This window comes from Manacus candei, unplaced genomic scaffold, assembly GCF_025592945.1.
Source record: "Manacus candei isolate 608988 ecotype Guabito, Panama unplaced genomic scaffold, ASM2559294v1 h1tg000018l, whole genome shotgun sequence".
Taxonomy (NCBI): domain Eukaryota; kingdom Metazoa; phylum Chordata; class Aves; order Passeriformes; family Pipridae; genus Manacus; species Manacus candei.
The window spans coordinates 17,209,832-17,228,392 of NW_026138066.1; the positions used below are offsets into that span (position 1 = coordinate 17,209,832).

At 37.3% G+C, this 18,561-nt stretch overlaps 1 protein-coding gene across 9 annotated transcripts in view; it reads left to right on the forward strand.

Moving 5' to 3' along the window:
- The window catches only part of ERC1 (ELKS/RAB6-interacting/CAST family member 1), a 290,099-nt gene that overhangs the window by 136,944 nt on the left and 134,594 nt on the right, over positions 1–18,561 (forward strand). For all 9 annotated transcript variants that reach the window (XM_051784916.1, XM_051784921.1, XM_051784922.1 and 6 more), the window contains one exon: positions 18,360–18,495. In XM_051784916.1, coding sequence (XP_051640876.1) covers positions 18,360–18,495 — 136 coding nt within the window. The remainder of the gene's footprint in view (positions 1–18,359; positions 18,496–18,561) is intronic.

Below are 18,561 nucleotides of genomic sequence, written 5' to 3' on the forward strand. Positions count from 1 at the left end.
ACAGAAGGCCTCCCACAGGAGGCTTGTCTTTCACTGTACTGTCTGTCATCTTTTGAAGCAAGTAATCCAGTTCTCAAAGTTTTCTGGATTTTTTGCTACACCAGTGAGAATTGGATGCTATAAGAAGTAATAATAAAATACTGTAAACCTTATTTCCACAAGCAGAATGGTGGCTTGGTGATTAGATGAGTGCAGGCTGGTGGCATGAATCCAGATAAAAGTCTCCTAAGAGTGTCCGTGTAAAGTTAAATGTCAATGTAACGACCCAAGTGTAGCCTTATAAAATCAAAGTAAAAACAAAATACTAAATCTGAGGGGATTATTTCAGTCCTTTTTCCAGAGTCCTAAATTTATATTAAACGGAACATGTCTAACCACTGAAGAAATATTTGAAACATAGTCATCCTTCTATAAGAAAATGACAGATAATATTGCATAAAAAGTTAAGCAAGTTCAGGAAGCTCAGGATACTATTCAATAATTGGTTTTTTTTTTAAAAAAAGGGTAGTTAGTTACAGGAATCTAGTCTATGGTACTTGTGGGGTTTTTTCAGTGTGCTGGAAATACATTTATACAGTGACTCATATGATGTACATCCAGGAAGCTGTGGATCTGAGGACCGAGCAAGTGCCAAGGCAGTCAGGAGAAATTTCACTGGAAGTGTCGCTGACTCTTTAGTTTCATACCTGCAGAAGACTCAAGGTCTTCATTCTGCCACAATGTCAGTCATTAAACAGTCAGGAGGTGATAAAAATTTCAAGTGTGTTGAGTCAGCAATGGTTAGTTTTAGCTCAGCAGAGACAAAAACATTGTCTTCAAAGAAGTTTCCACTTAAATTTCCATGGCTTTCTCTAAAAACTAACAATCTCTAATAGTTGTTTTCTATCCAATATATATTTTCTTTAGTTCTACTTAGACTAAAAACGGTTTTATGGAATTCTTTATATGAAAAAGTACTCTGCTTTGCAAGAATTGTCTGTCCTTGAGAGTGAGAAGTAAGGCATCTTAGAGATGATAGTGGGTAAAGGAAGAAATGAAGGCATCAGACTTGGCTGTGAAGGTTGGGTGGTGATGAGTAGGGACAAAACAGAACTGTGGTTTTCCTAAAACAAGTCACTGGCATAGCCTTTCAAATTTGCTTTAGGTATAGTGATTATCAGAGCTTTCCTCCTCTGTTTGAAGTGGAATCTGTACCTTTTCTGTCAAAGGCCCTCTTTTCTTGCCTTATTTGACTACATCTTTTTAAAGCAAAATTATTCACAGCTGTACATCATGTCAGAATTCTCACTTTTCTGCAGTCTTGCATGATCTGTTTCCTACTACCTGCTGAAATTAATTTAATTATAGGCAACACTGATGAGTTGTTTTTCTTTTTGTGTTGTTGCTTTGTTTTCAGCACGTGTATTCACAAAGGGTGCAGCTTTCCTGTGGGGATTTGAACTGAGGCAGCATTAGAAAGACACATGACTGGATATGGCACTAGGGAGGATGTTTGTCTGTCATCAGTATGCTGATCAGTGTGAATTTTGAAGAGATCAGAGTCAAATGCTCTGAGAGATTAGAGCAATCCTTCACAATTTGCTTTTTTTCAGATATAACAAAAAAGCGGGTTTTTTTTTACCGTACTATTTGAAACATTGAAAGACAACATTATTTTTAGAAAACATTTTAAAATGTGTCTATGTTCATATATCCCAAAGTTAACAAATTACCTAGCATGTCATCCTCAGAAGATTAACTGAAATGATCATTCAAACTTCATGCAACATTAAACACTTTGACTAACCCATATGTGTCACATCACATTTGGTCAAAGGAATAAAATCTGAAGGTTATTTTTCTTCTTTAATGGCTGACTTCTGTGCAAAATGTTATATCCCCCCTCCCCAATGGCTAGATTTTTATTTCTACTAAAACTCTAAAGCCAGGTAAATATATGGACAGACAGTGAATGTAGTATATATCTATGGTAAAATAGTCATGGTGCAAATAATTCCATAACTGACAGTACCACAAGCTTTAACAGATCCTGGGCTCAGCATTAATATGATACAGAGAACTCAGCTGGGCAGGAGACCTTTTTAAAAGGTCAGTGAAAAGGGTGAAGAGCTCAGCAGCTGCTTTTCCTCCTGTTTTACTGGTAAGGACTCTTTTCAGATCCTTGAGTGTAGTGGCAGAGTGTGCAGGAGTGAAGCATTACCCAGAGAATTGGAAGACCAAGTTACAGGCCATTTATACAAATTAGAAATATGCAGGTTGATGGAATTGGATCAGATGCATACAAGGTTGCTGAGGGAGCCAGCTGATGTCATAGCAAGGACTCTTGCTATCATCTTCAAAAGCTTGTGGCTTTCAGGGAGAGTTCCTCATGGCTGGAAAACCTCACACCCATCCTCAGGAAGGATGAGAAGGAGGATCTGGGGAATTGCAGGCCAATCAGTATAACTTCATATGCTGGGAGGGTTTTGGAGCAGATACTCAAAGTCACCTGCAAGCACCTGAAGGAAAAGGAGGTGATAGGGAACAGGCAGTATGGATTTACAAGGGCAAATCATGCCTGACCAACCTGATTGCCTTCAGTGATGAGATGACTGGCTCAGAGGGCAATCAGCAGTGCTCAGTGTCTTTTTAGTGATGTGGATGATGGGACACAACACACCTTCAATAATTTCATGGATGATAGCAAACTGAGGGGAGTGGTTATGGGGAGCATACAATGGATTGAGTCCAGCAGGCAGGCTGGTGAGATGAGAAGATGCTACAGCACATGACATGCAAGGAGGGAAGAGGACATGACATCCAACCTGGGAAGAGGAGCCTCGTGGGAGATCATACTGTGGTCTTTCAGCTGTCTAATGGGAAGGGCCAGGGAAGACAGAGTCAGGCTCTTCTCAGACATGTTCAGTAAAAGGTGGAGAAGCAACAGACACAAATTGCAGGTTGTTCCAATGTAAGTCCCAATGAGGTAATTGGCAGAAAAAATTCACAGTGATCATTTAGATATGGAAATGTGTCCAGAGAGGCTGAGGAGTCATCAACACTGGAGATCATCAAAACTCATCTGAACAAAGGTAGGACCAACCTGCTCTAATTTGGCCTTGTTTTGAGAAAGGTATTGAACCAGGGTGATCTTCAGAGGTCACTCCAACCAAAATTACTCTTGATTCTAACTTGCTGTGGTGAGTTACTCTGTATTCTAGGACAAGCTCTACCGTTTCTGTGTGGTTTTGGTAAGAATGTGCTGCATAATAGTGACCCAGTAAAACAGGATAAACAAAAGTTTTCTTGTTATCTCATAGCACTGTACAGCTGTAAGAAAAGAAAGGAGTAAGAAAAATATGTGCGGGTCCACTGAACTTTTATTTCTGGAAAATTTCTTCTTGTATTTTCAGTTTTTAAACAATTTTGAAAAGAATTTATTCTTTCTGGGATAATGTATCTCTGTGATATATGTCAGTGTGGTATTAATAGACTTTTCATGAATAATAATTTACCCAGACATTTTTTCTTTCAAAATTCCTAATATTGCTCTCACTTTCTTCCCCATCCCTAAACACGGATACTCTCAAACCTTATTGCTCTTAATAGAATCAAAGAAGATGAAGTTGGAAATTATATTTTGAGTTCTTTTTTTATGTTCTCTATAAGTTGCTCTTGCTGACTGAGAGCTTAGACTGAGACAGTGAGGGGTTACTGTTCTGCCTTTGTAGTTACCAGGTTTTCTGTTATGTCTTGTCATTCAGGTTGACAGAACCATTTTCCATTTGCAGTTTTCACGTCCCTCTTTTTCACATCTTTTATCTTGCTTAGGCTGGAGGCAAATAAAATAGATCATAGTTGACCCTGCATTTTCTTCTCAGCTCCCTTGTTGAGGCAACATTTTTCTGCTGTGAGATTTTCAGCTGGCTGGGAAGTCACTCCTCGTGTGTTTAGTCTGTGCCTGTGCCTAAACTGAAATCTTTTGTTCTTGTGTTACTTGTGAAGTTCAGGTTCCGTTTCTGACCTGCTCATAAGGTGACCTCACTGCCTCAGATGGGGACATTGGAACCCTCATGTTTCAGATGTGCCTTTCAGTACTTATCTTACCAACTGAGAGCATTTCTTCTCTGGTCACTTAACTAATATTTTCCATCCTCATTCTTGTGAAACCAGCTTTCCTAACAGACCTGTGCACCTTATCTGCAAATAATTCCTGATCTTTTGGATGAAAAATATGCTAGATAAGCATAGATATTTCATACGGTTTATAGAACCAGTGGACACTTCTATTGCTGTCACTCAATTAATCTGAAATCACTCTAAATCACATTACTGTAAAATGAAAATCATTTCTTATCCGTGAAATCCTAAGTAGACTTTTAGAGATGTTGCTAGATAAAAACATGCTGAACATTCTTAGGCTAAGGTTAAATTAGTAAGATCTTTTTTCCCCCCTTTTCCTTTCTCTTCTGTGGCTCTCTTCCATTTCATTGTTCTGACAGGGTGGTGTAGTTAAGTATTCCCTCCTTCTGCATAACATGTTCTTCATTTGCAAACAATAGAGGGCCCTTCTGTGCTGGAATATGTCAGCTTTTCTAGCCAGTCCTCTTGAAGTACCCCAGGCAATTCAGACAGATTTAATCATGCTCTCAGTAACTTACTTAATTTCCTTCTTATCCAGCAGATAGGATGTTCTTCTTAATTAAAAGGAATGGATTTTTTTTTCACTTCCTTGGAGAACAAAATCTATGTAGTTGTCAGTTTCTGTTCATGGCTGACTAATTAACTCCTGGCTCCAAGGGGTGAAGTGCTGCCTATCCCTTTAGTGACCCAGCACACTCCATTCAATGTAAAGTGCTTTTACATGGAACATTGGTATGCATCTATTTACAGCACTGGACAGATCTGGTAGAAATTGAAATTAAGTGTGTTGGTAGTTTTAGAATGACACTGGGGTTTGAGTGGTGCTGCTGCAGCGTCCTTCTTTCAAACATTTTGGAATGAACTTCATCATTACAAGTAACTTCATTCTTTTTATAAAAAAACCAAGACTGAGTGCAAATTGCAAACTTGAGTTGCAAAACGCTCTCTGTAGATGGACAAGAAGAGCTTCATTTGGTCCCAGAAATTACAGCTGCCAACAACTGGCAGTTGCCAAGCTGGTGTGCTCGGTGCCAGCCTTGAGAAAAGGTGCCAACCCAACAGAGAAGTGAGGCTGCTTTCCTACTAGTTCCTACTCTCCTGTATTGCTCAGCTCTCTCCTAGCATGTAAACCTGTGATTTCTCAGAGCCATGGATTTACTGTAACTCACCAGATGGTGGTTCTGAAAAGCACATGTTGTCCTCCTTTGCTTTCAGCATCAGTCCAACTTTTGGCTTTTTCAGGCCCACTGGTGCTAACAGCCATGACCAGATTGTTTCTGTTCTGAGTGCCAGCAAAACTCAGATTGTCTGCAAACTTCCCTTGCTTTTTTAGTGTCTCGAGTTGGTCATGCCATGTTTGATGAAGTCCCACATGCTGGGAACTAAAAGAGAGGTGACACAATGCAGCTTTACCCTACGAGTATCTGTAAGGATAAAAAATCTTACCCATGCAAGCTTCAGTGGGGATGCTGTACCTTTGAAAATGCGTTATTTTGGGAGCATCTCCTGTCATACATTTTCTCTTTTACCAATATTGTGTTCATCCTTGGTTCTTTCCAGTGGCTTGCCTTGCTCTCTTATAATCTGCATTATATGCTCACTTTAGTTCATTAAGTCTGTGATGTTTTAAAACAGGTGTATTCTGTTGAGTTTTCAGCTGGTTTTGCAGGATGTACTTGAATTCCTCAGGTACTTGTACCAAATAAATAATAGTACTAATGTTGTTAACTTAAAACTGACTACTAGCTAGATAGACACATTCACTTCACTTTTCAGTGTATAATTTTTCACTTTCATAGATAATCAGCAGAACGTGTTAGCAATTTCACTTAGAAAACCAAATAGGCAACTTAGAAATAATTTTTTTTTATTATTAACTCCTTCTAGGAGTATATGTGAAAGATATCAGAGCAAACACTTTTTCAATATTTGGTATGTCAGTGTATTTTAAAGGATCAGTAGCTCAGTGTATGGTGTCTTTTCTTTTAGCATTACTTGCTTGCTCCTCTTGCCCCTTGTACAAAAAAATCTTTCTTTTCTTTTCCATCATTTACTTCAAGGTCGTCCTATATAAAAGAAAATGGGAGAAAGCATTAAATGAAGTTGCTAGTAAAAACTTTATTAGGCTACTGTAAAATGACACTTCATGCTGCAAAAGTGGCCACTGACTTGGAGTGTGAAAAAAAATGGATTTTCCTGTTGTATTTGGAGTACGACACTTATGTAATGACTGCTACATTTAATGTCATTTCTTCTTAAAGGAAATGTTTCATGGTCATATCTCCCAATCAAAGAGACTGTTCCCTACTGTATAAGCAATAGGCAGAGCTTTTGTAGGCACCATGCAGTGGCATTATATAAAGATTATCAGAGAGATGCAAATAACAGTGGTTTTTCATGCCTTAGTTTATGACATGCCCTCTTCCCTTTCTTGTATCTCTTGCTTTCAGCAGAGATTTCTCATTTTAATATGGCATATGCAGATGTGTACTCAAAGAGATGGGGCCTGGCACACAGTTTTTGACAGTTTGTTTTCCTTTGACTGCTTATTTCCATGTTCATTTTGAGTATGCTTGGATAGCACGAGCAAATGACAGCTGAAATATAGCTGAAGGAATCTGCTCTCTATTTTTAAATGCTTCAAACTTCAAACATATTTGTAACTTGGGCAAAAGCCTTATAGTGTGAACAAAAACCAAACGTTTGAAAGATTATTTTAAATAGAAGGGGTAAGTATATGCTATTCCCAGTTTCGGGAACACATATGAATTCCTGCTTTTTCATTATAGATGTAATCTTCCCCAGGTCCATTTTTATCTCTTTATCATACTTTTTTTAAAATAGATATAAATATCTCTTACTAGTTAGTAAATATCTGCACGGAAATTCTAATTTTGAGCCATACTGGGTCTGATTAAAACAGCATGGCTTTGAAATTTTTTAATTAGTTTAAAGGGCCTCTACACTGCTGCTTTCTTCCTTTTGCCTGTCTGCACAAGCAGAAAGCAATCAACAAGAAAAAAAAAAAAAACAAAAACAACACCACCTTCAAAGGAATTTCAGTTGATTTCTTGGAAATTCCAAAGAGGAAGGAGTGTGTTTTCTTCCACATCTTGGAATAGTGGAGGTTGCTTCTTAAATTAGAGATAGAGAAATTTTATTTCAAGGTAGAAAGGGACTGGAAATCTCCTCTTGTATTTCTGTCCTGTTTTGACCACAGCCTCAGTAATTGTATATTAGATTTTCAACACTGCTTGTATATCTCAACCTCCATTTTGTATGTCTTCATATAAAAAACCAGTTTATAGAAAGTATATTATATTTGTGTTAGGAATATTCTTCTTGACAGCAGAGGCTGTTGTTTGCTGATTTTTCCTAATGATTAGAAGTGTTCTCCAATTACTTGGAAAATTAGTTCATTGAAGGGAGGCAGAAAATGTCTCAGTGACAGGCTACATCAAGGCAATTGCCCTGATAGGGGGATCAGCTCAATTAAAATCTTAATTTTGCCTCATTTGTCTCAAGGTCACAAAATAAAAAGTAGTTCACTGGAGTATTATAATTGCCAAGATAAAGAATTTATCTTTCTGAGTACATATTCCAGGCTAGAGCTAATTTAATTAGTGAACTTTATGATCTCTAAGGGTATCGGTGAGAATATATTTCAGATGTCTGACACATGGGGCATCTTGTCACCGGATTTTTTTCTTCTATTCTCCTTCATAATGTATTTTAAAATTATGTATGTATTCAAAATACTCATGGACATATTTTGTAGTTCTGTAGCAAACGCAGTTACTGTGGAATGGTAGAAATCCCTCCTCAAATGCATAAGCCAGTAACCTTGTCCATACACATTACCAAGGCTATTACAGCACTCACTGACTTCTCCAGAAACCCAGTAGTGTTTGCTTAATTTGCAAAATACTCCTTAGCTGTGTTCTGGAGTCCTGCAGTTGCCAGATGGAGAAGACAGTGTTACAGCTATATCAGAGAAGGAGGAACTAAACCATCTGCACTGTTCATATAGGCTGTTCAGCCCAGTGTGTGGTGTATTTATTACAAATAATGCTGCTGTCCCCCATGTGCCAGGCAGTCAGAAGTCTGTAACAAATCATCTCAGTAGGCACTCTTCATATTGACCTGACGTGAGCTGTCAAAGCCACTGCTTCAGAATGTGTTTTATGAGGGGAGATAGCTCTTAGTAAATCTGTTTGCTAAGCACCTGAAAGAAATATGCCAGACATGCCATTCTGAGAGACACTGTGGTCTCTGTTCACTCCCAGAAGTTGGTCTCACCCAGTGGATCCCAAAACAGAGCTGTATACTTCCCATCTCACATTCTCATGGTGAGGAAGATGTACAGTTTGAGGGGTGTGATAACATGGCTTTTCACTCAACCCTGTCCTTTTGGATACTTTTCCCAGCGTAGTCTCCAGGAATGACCATCTTTGGATGAGATGTCATACTTTTTCATAGCTAACATGGTAAACACTGTTCAATTCACCTCTGGAGAGAGAATCTGTCAGATTCTTCTTGAAAACAATGTTGGTTTTAAGGAGATAAGCTAAATTATATCATATTTTTATTTAGGCATTTCAATGACATAAAATCATCAGGCTTTTAGCCCTGAAATGAACTGGTATACATTATTTCAGAATAGTCCTGCTAGCATCACTGTCCTCACATCCTTTTGTAAGAGCAAGACGCTGAATGTTCTCGTGCATGTATTTCTTCTTTATCAGAAATCCTCTTCCACTGAGTTACTACATTAATTGTACTTTTGGTTTTGTCCTTGGCAACTGTTTAATACCTTTTGCTAAGCACTGGATTTTCAGTAACTGTCAGCTTAAAAGTGTGATTCTTTAACATATGGTATATCAAGATGACAGGATAATGTTCAGCTCTTATCCCAAATTTCTGCAAATTTTCAGAAAGGCCTTTTCTCTCTTCATAGCTTGTTTGTATACATATACATGTTTTAAGCTACTCTAGCATAGTTCTTTCTTAAATGCTCTGCTTTTAAAATTCTCTTACATTTTTTGTTTGTTTGTTTGTTTTGTTTCAATGGCTGATTTTTACATTTGATTTTTCTTATAATTACCATTTGTATCAGGTATTATTCTAGAAGGAATTAAAAGATCGCATGCCCGCCTGAAAGAAAACAACTGCTGTATTGTGATTTGTTTTCTTTTCTGGCTAGTGGGACTGCAGTTAAAAAAGACATGTGTGATCTTAGATCAGAAAAATACCCTATGAAACCTCAATAAAATGCCATTCATAGGGAAGATTTTATTGCCGCTCAGAAAACACGTCTTTCAGCCAAGTGGCGCAGGTCTCTTGAGCAGAGAGTGACTGGCTGTGTGTGATCTGTTCACAGGGTGGTTGGTTTGTGCACTGAAGTTGAAGAGAACAGCACCTTGGGGACTTCTTCCCACACTGTAAGGGCCAAATTCAACTAACCCAGCGTGTTGCAGGGGGAAGGAATCCACACCAAAGCCTAATCAGCCGTTTTATAAATGTCATTTTTGGCTTTGCATCTGTTTGCTCAATTAACAAAAGCAGAAGAAAAAAATACAACAGAACAAACTTATTTGTTGAACTACTGAATGTTTTTATTAAGGTCCTTAAAGTATTTTTCTTAACAAAGGAATACCCATATCATTATTTCCCAGATTTATTTCAGAGTTCACCTGAAGTTTGTACTTTTAATGGTCCCAACTTCAATAAAACTAAAAGTTGCCAGGTTTTAAGGTTAAAGGTTTATTTTCTAGTTCAATTGCTGTTGGCTTTCAGAAATAGTTATCAAACTTGACATATAATTAATTTGATATTTAATCTCTGCAGTCTGATTTCAAATTTAGCATCAGTTATGAAATTATGGTAACATATTCATTATTTTCATTACAAAGCTTGCTTGCTGGTAAGTAGGTGCTGAGAATTTAAATAGTTGGGAAGCTGCACATTAGTTTTACTAGTGTTTCTTTAGCTGCACATTAGAGGAATGAGTAGGTGTAATGGATTTTATCTACAAAACTGGAATTAGAGATTAGTGAAAACATGAGGTGCTAAAAATGTTTACCTGAAGTGTTTAGAGGGTTTAATGTGTTGTATCTGGCCCTGTCTGGAAGTGAACCTTTGGTTTGCTTTAGTTTGATATGGACTTGCTGCACTAAAACAAAGACACTTCTGTTAATCTCTGCAGTTAATCCCTCGATTTTAGCCCGTTGGTTAAGGCAATTTTATTTCTTTTCTTTTTTTTTTTTTTTTTTTTTTTTTTTTTGAGGAATACTCAGACAACAACATTTGACTTTACCACTGTTTGTGTGTAGCTGGGCTGCTGCCTCATGACAGGAGAGCAACCTGGTTAATTCTGGTTTTGTTCAATTAAGAGATTGAAGGGAAAAGGTTTATTTTCTCTGAAATAGTTTAGTTTGATAGTACTTGGAGCATGCATTCGAGACATTTCATCCTTGGTTAGATTTCTTTTTCTGTTAATGTGTTTATGATGTACCTATCTCTAAATTCGCTGACTCTTGATGCTGCATCATTTCACTTACCATGAAGTAAAGTTTTTCCATGAATGTGTGTTCCCTACTGATCACTGAGAAATAAAATTTCACAGGGCAAGCATCTGTAGCATTCAGATTAAGTCTGTGTAGTTTTGATAATATTTCTTAGTCTTCTGCTACACTGAATCAGATATTAATACCAGAAGAGAAAAACTTTATTTGAAACTGTATTAACTTGTATTTTTGCATTGTATGGCAAAATGTAGGAGGTGGTTGCATTTGACCATTAACAGGTTTATTCTCAGAGAAGCTTGAAACTGATGTTGAAGCCCTTTAATTACTCGTAAAGAAATTCTGTTTAAGGGTAGTACCTTGGTGCAGTTATCTGTAGCGCAGGCTGGTAGCTGTTTCCGGTTAGGACTTGCCAACATCCCCTCATGAAACATCCCTTGGAGCATTCATAACTTGTGACACCTTATTACTGGATAAACATTATGTATTGGTAATAATTCAAGTGATAGGTTTCTTTTCTGAGGTGTTTCTAAATTATAGGAGGGTTTGGATAACATTTTTATTATACTGAGTTTTTAGATTCATATGACATGTGGTCCCCCTTCCCATCTATTCCCATCAGCTGTTTTTTGAAAGAAAATCTTCATGTTGTTTTAGCTGGAGTGAGAGATGTGCTGGCTAATGTGCTGACTGCATTAAGAAGTGTGCATTGATATTGTACAGATAATTCTTAATACTGAAGAATGACAGTGACCAGTGTAAATTTGAGATCTGCTTCTAGTCTTCGGCTTCAGCACCTCTTGATTCAGACACTGTTAGGCTAATGTTCCTGAAATTTGGGATAAGCTAGTTTCCCACAGCTTTCTAATCTTCATCCCTTGCCTCCTCCAGTGCTGACCTGAACACATATTTTGTTTTTAAAAGTCAAAGTTTCCTGGCCTCAGGAAATGAAGTCTACCCCCCATCTCTTAAAGCCACCGTGGGACAACTTGACTCATATACGGCAGAACAGTTAAATTTTCAAGGTCTGTTAATATTTTCATTGGCATATGTTACCTTGTCATATAAATGGCACAGAACAGCAAGGAGCAGTGTAACAAAATGATGAGAGATTTTGGGAGAAGTTCTCAGGCAGAAGGGGTAACTGAGTGCTGAGCAAAAACAGCTCATTGTAACTATGGTGATTGGTCTTTTAGCTTGGATGCAGAGTGCAACAGAGGCAGTAATATTTAACCAAGCTGTTTATAAACCATAATGAAATTATTGTTTCTTTTAGTTGGTAAATAAATGCACCATTTTTTGGCGTTATTACAGTGTTTAGGGATTGTTAGGAAGCTGGGATTGCTAGATACAGCCCAATAAAGCAAAGAAAAAGGCCCAGATAGTTCTTACTGTAGTTAAAAAAAAAATAAACCTACCCATACAGAATTCCATGTAGATCTTCAGCAGTGTGCCATTCCCCTGATACTAATTTTTCAGTGCATAAGATAAGGAACTTAGTTCAACCTTTGGCAACTCTCCTCTGACTGTCAATCAGGCACCCAGTTGTGGTGATGGGACTGTGTGATGTGGTCAGTGCTGTTTCCTTGATCACTTATTTACCTTCCTTTCATTACTTTCTTTTTCTTCATCGTAAGCAATTAGGCCTTCCAAACACTACCTTTATTCTCCATGGTTTGGTGACTAACCACTGGTAAGGGCAGGTGAGTTTTGAGGAACTGAAAGCCAAAGCAAAATCTTTCAGAACAGGTTTTCTTCTGATTTTCAAAACAAAGTAGCATTTTTGGGAAGAGTTTCTCTTTGGTTTCCTTCTGTTACATGTCCCAGAATGTAAATATTTTCTGTGTACCAAAACTACAAAGAAACCAAAAACAAAACAAAAAACCCCCAAACAACTCAGCTGTGTCACTGCATTCATTATCTTTTAAATTCCTAAGTTATGTTTAACGATATAGCCAGCTAAAATATTTTGTGTGGGCAGACCTTAAAAACAAAGAAATTATGAAGGAAACTGTGGGGTAAATGTATTCAGTTGGACGCTGTCCTGTGAGGTTACATCAGTCCAGCTCAGATCACAGGCATCCCATTGTGTTGATGTCGTTAATTTATTTCCAGTAAAAATTTCCTGGTTCTCTCACCCATCTAATCATTAAAAACAAGACTGCTAATAAAGGTCTGGACAACTTAGCTGGTTGTTTCCTGCCTTCCAGCATCTCCTTCTGTAATTTTTTCCTATTATAGCATGTTTTGCACTCTGAGCTGAATTACTGTTTTGTGGTCTTTACTTCTCTGTGTCTCTTAGGACTACAAAGTGCTTTGAGATCTTATGCAATGATATCACCTTCCTCAAGGAGGGCAGTGGAGGTGCTGATCTCCTCTCTCTGGTGCCCAGCAATAGGACATGGGGAAGTGGAATGAAGCCACGTCAGAGGAAGTTCAGGTTGGACATTAGGAACAGGCTCTTCACTGTGAGGTGATGGGCACTGGAACAGGCTACTCAGGGAAGTGGTCACAGCACCAAGCCTGACAGATTTCATGGAGTGTCTGGATGATGCTCTTAGTCCATATAGTTTAGTTTTAGGTAGTCCTGCAACAAACATGGAGGTGGACTTGGTGATCCTTACAGGTCCCTGCCGACCTGAAATATTTATGATTCCATACTATACATTGTAGAATCTAATATTTCATCACACAAGACACACTGGCAATTTTAAGCCAAATAATGTATTAGTTCATTGCGTACAGTTTCCCGTGCAGGTTTTTCCAGTAATGCTGGCTATTGTTGTCAGTTGTAACTTGTGTTGAGGAGCAAAGTGTGCTTTAAAGAGACTGAAGTTCATCTGTCCATCAGGATTAGTAGCTGCAGCAACAGTGGACTGTCCTGTGGGTGGTGGTAATGCTACAGCAATGAAGGCTGGAGCTAAGCAATCTTTCTGACATGGCTGACTGACACATAGAAATATTTTCTGAGTGCCTCAGTCAGGTTAGTAAAACAGGCTGCTTCTATAGCAGTGCACAAGCTCTGTGTGTTTCTTCCTAGTGTGTGTATGCATTGTGTGAAACATAGTATGTGTGTATACATTTTATATTGAAGGGAAGCTTCTGTGCTCGTTCAAAAGCATTGTAAATGTTTACTTGCGTTGTATTATTGTAAAAACACTGTTGTGCGTTAGGCACATAAATGTGAAGGAAAAATATATTAAAATGTGATATTAAAATTCAAATTAACTTATGCATATTTTCAGTTAACATTTTTATCAACTCTTCTTTTACAAGAGTTATGGCAGAAAGATAACCAGGTGAGGATGATAGCTTTCACTACAGAATTAGCAGCTATATATGCTGATGTGCATTACAGTAAATAATAATGAGGTTAGTGTTAAAATGCAAAAAATATTGACATTAGTGCAGAAAAAATAATTTCATAAAAGCCTTAATAAACAGTAGGGCCTGTATGCCAGTTGGTATTATTAGGGAGGAAAACTCTTCCCAAGGACTGACAGGTAGCATTTCTACTTTTCAGGAATACTTGGTGGTCCACTGGTTTTCCATTATTTATACTCGTCTTCCTGTTTTTAAATTATTATAAAGTGTGAAATCTTCTCATCTGAAATTTTTTATTGCTTATTGTGATTATTTGACTTTATTCCTCACGGTGTTTGGCTAATCCCTCATCACTGGAAATTCAAGAATTTCATAGAGAAGTGGGAAGGTGTTGCTTTTTTAAAGTGATGCAGCTTTATTTCATTAAAGAAAAAGTAAAGTCATAGAAATTAACAGCTCTTTTCAGTGTCCAGACTGAGAAATCTTAGGGGCTTTTTCAGCAGGCATATGGCTTAAATTCAACACCCAAAATCAAAGGATGTGAAATTATTAATTCTGGGAATCTTTGCCTCTCTTTAGTTGAAAGACTTTGGGATTTATATTTTTAAATCAGAAACATGAATTTGATTCTAATTCCTTTAGTCTAATATATCCCGTTGTAACAGTGCTTGGCATGACACATTGTGAAATGGAGAAAAATTCAGAGTAATGGAGAAGGGTTTCCACTTTTGAGTGCAAAATTTTTTAGGAGCTGTACATCAAAAAAAGTGATTATCTGGAAATTGCTATTAAAAATGCAAAAGAAATTTTTATTTCCAAAATGGGTGGGATTCTTCACAGTAATTCAACATAATAAACATTCTCATTAGATTTTTCTTCTTTCATATATGACTAGAACAGTTTCTGTTATTTGATTTGAAATGGCTCTGAGAATAAACATCTTCTGAGATGCTTTTGTAGTTTTGTTGTTGTTTCTGCTGGTTCCAGTGGCATCCCTCTTTAAAGCTTTGTCTCATTGAACATGAACTGCCTCAGCAACTTTCATTAGAATCACCATCATTCCCTTTGTTGTCCCAGTTTAAAAAGATATTCCAATATGAATAAGTACTTATGGTAATGGTTAATGCTCTGTATCTCTCAGAAATTCATTTGCTCTTTGATGAGAATTCTGCATGCACATTGCAAACTGGTGTTTGCTCAGTTGCTGTACATGTAAATACTAATGCTTTCTAGAAAACATTCATAAATCTCTAAGCTGTTGCCATAATTGTAAATAATTCATTCTCTTTTTGCTGTCTTTAATCTTTTTTTCTGTTTTAATAAAAATACTCTTACAGATTAGGGATTTTTTTAAAACTCTACTGTCCCTTTGATGGGGCTATGTGCTATATATATATGTGCAATTGCATTCAAAAGAGCTAAAAGAACATTAAGTTTACAAAATGAGTCTCCTAAACTGTAGGAATTCCAGCGCTTTGTTTCTTTCTTCAGTCCTAATTAGCTTCCTTGTGCACATATATTATGAAAAATTTTCCTCTTGAATCTGTCCTCGTCAAATGTACCAGTTGCAGCGTGCTCACTTAAGACACGTACTTGCTGTGTTTTATCTTATTGTTCCAGTTCAGCATGTGGTCCAATTCTGCACATTGTGCAGTGGTGGTGTGAAGATGAAATTGTTCTCTGACAGACACCCGTACTGCAGTATTTAAAACAGCAACAAAACTATCTTACTGAACAGTGAGTTGGGTGATTCCTATTAAGCAAGCTTCTGAGTTCTCATGCTATTAAAAATATGTGTGTGTGTGTATTTAAATATTTCTAAATATGATTCACATATATAAAAAGAGGATTCTTTGAATCTGGCTTTGAAGACTGAAGGTTATCTGGCAGAGAAGAAAGGGCATTCTTTGCAGAATCACAGTATGAAGTCTTCAGGGTTTCACAGAACTTTCTTGGTGCAAGTGTTCAAGGGCTGTGGACTTGTAGATGCTGAACCTTTTACACGATTATCTGCATGAAGTGTCGTAAAAGTGAGAATTACCATTTGGTACCATGGGCATTGAGATGGGATGAGATGTACTTTCCTGCATCAGTTGACTCCAAGCCTTTTAGGTTTATAGATTTGGAGTTTCACATCACCCCCTCAGTTTTGTGTAGTTAAATAGTTGGGGAAATTTTAGCTCATGCCATAGATACCTGTATAATTTGAAAGGTTTATTGCCCAACTTTTGTTGCTTTTTCACATCAAAGGTATGGAGTGATAGTTGTATCTTGCACCATAGTTGATTCAAAGCCAACTTGAATATGGCTTTGAGCAACCTGGTCTAGTTGAAGCTTTAGTATTACAAGCACTAGGTCATTTGAAGGCTTCCATCTTTTAAGTTTATGAAAGCTTGAGTTTGTCTCAAAATATCTACCTAATACATTCGAAAGACATTAATTTTGGTTCAGACATGAGAAGGTGGATGTCAATTGTATATATTATATAATATTCTTATAATTATTCCTTTCTTTGAAATATGTATTTTGTTTGAAAATGTTTTGGACCATTCAGAAGATTATCAAATTCAGACATACTTTGATGAGGGTTTTGGCTTTATTAGTATTGTTGTCTCTTACCTAACTAATAGATTAGAGAATCAAAGACCAGTTTCCTAATAGATGAATCTGGCTTTGCAAGTTTATAAAAAATAATTAATTCTGCTAATTTTAATTTAGAAGTTGAATAAAAATTCTCATACAGAATTGAGTGTATTGGGCTGACACATTTTTATTTTCTGCACTGACTTAGCTGTACCTTCTACGTTTATTTTATTGGACAGATAGAACTGTGTATTGTAGAAGCTGAGTTGGTGCCAACATAATATTTCCAATAAGTTGTTTAGTGACTGAACAAGTCTGCTTTCAAACTGGGCAATGCACCCGTTGCCAGTGTGCAGCACTGGGTTAGAACAACTTAACAATTATACTGGTTGTGTTTAAAGAGCATCCTGACTCAAATCAGCTGTAACTGTTGGGCAGAGTAGTTAAGTATGCTAATAATTTTTTAACATCATCAGAAAAGGGCTTTCCGTTTTTTTTGGTCTCCAGAGGCCATCAGCACTTTTTCATCCTAATAGAAGTTTGTTTAGCACCAAGGAAAACTTGCTGCCTTTGCAATTTTCTCAGCCTCAGTTGGCTTACATTGGAAAATGCAGAGCCCAGTGTTGAACATATGTATTTTTGGAAGAACTCGGAGCACTGACTAGTCATATGCCATATAATTTGAACTTATATAATGCAAAGAGATATGTTCTTGTTCATACTTTTGTTATGAGTTCTGAAGAAGATATTAAAGTAGGGTTGTTTGTGATCTGTTCTAAAAGTATTTCTGAAATACAGAAGAAACATTCTTCCCTCTCTGTGTGGGTTACATACCAGATATGAAGCTGGTGTATCATTCTGTTTTCTAAACAGTAAATTAAAGAGATGTCTCTACTACTTGCATGATGTTTTGGGGAAATCTTGCAACCAAAGAATCTGTCTTTTATTCCAAAATCCAAACTCCAGATATAATTATAGAGAAAAGGGCTGAGGAAGCAAAGCTTGCCTGTTTTGTTTTGATTGGACTAAAAGTTTAGACTTAAGTTCTCTGTGGTCAGGAGGCTGAGATTAAAGAGTCTGTAATTAGATTCAATACTCCATGTGTCTTAATGCCCTGGAAGGCCAAACCCTGTCTGCAGGCAATGGTAGTTGCCAGGATCATCAAAAATAGTTCATAGATGTGAACTAGGAAATTATGCATGCTTTCTGAAATACTTTGTTCTTACTTGCTGTGTCTTGTTTCTGTAAAAAGAAAGGATATGAAATGCCTCAAAATATCTAGAAAACAAGTAGAACTTGAGGAAGAAATTGTTTTACTTCTGGAAGCAGATTGCCTGGTTCGTGTAGGTAGTCCTCTATATTTAAGTCATGTTTCAGTAGTTTTTCCTTTTGATCCTCCTATTTCCCTCACATTAGATATAGTGGTACCCAAAACAAAATAGGTTACTAGATGTTTGTGTTTCTATGTGTATATGTATGTATGAACACAGAAAAAAGTTTTCTGCCACATAGTCACAAGGGAACAGGTGCATCTTTTGATTAATATTTTATACCAAATAATAATTAAGGGGTTTGTTTCAGAAATTTCCTAGTTTAGGTTAATAGTAATGAGCAAAATGAAGCTTTTTTTTTGGCTGAATTAACAGTTGAGGGTAATGCTTGAGGATGAGTTTGGTGTTGGTGACCTTCTACAAATGAAGTGATGGTACTGGAGGGTTCCACTCTTCCCTGGTCCAGCTGCCCAGCGCTGGAGCCCTGGGAAGTGCGGTCCAGAACACGGTCTGAGTGCTCTTCTCTTTTTTACAGGCAAGTTAAAGATCAAAATAAGAAAGTAGCAAATCTGAAGCACAAAGAACAAGTGGAGAAAAAGAAGAGTGCACAGATGCTGGAGGAGGCCAGGAGACGAGAGGATAATCTTAATGACAGCTCCCAACAGCTTCAGGTAACATGGGAATTGAATTAAAGCAATTTGGCCAATCAACTAGGCTTAGCTACCTGGCTCTCTGCT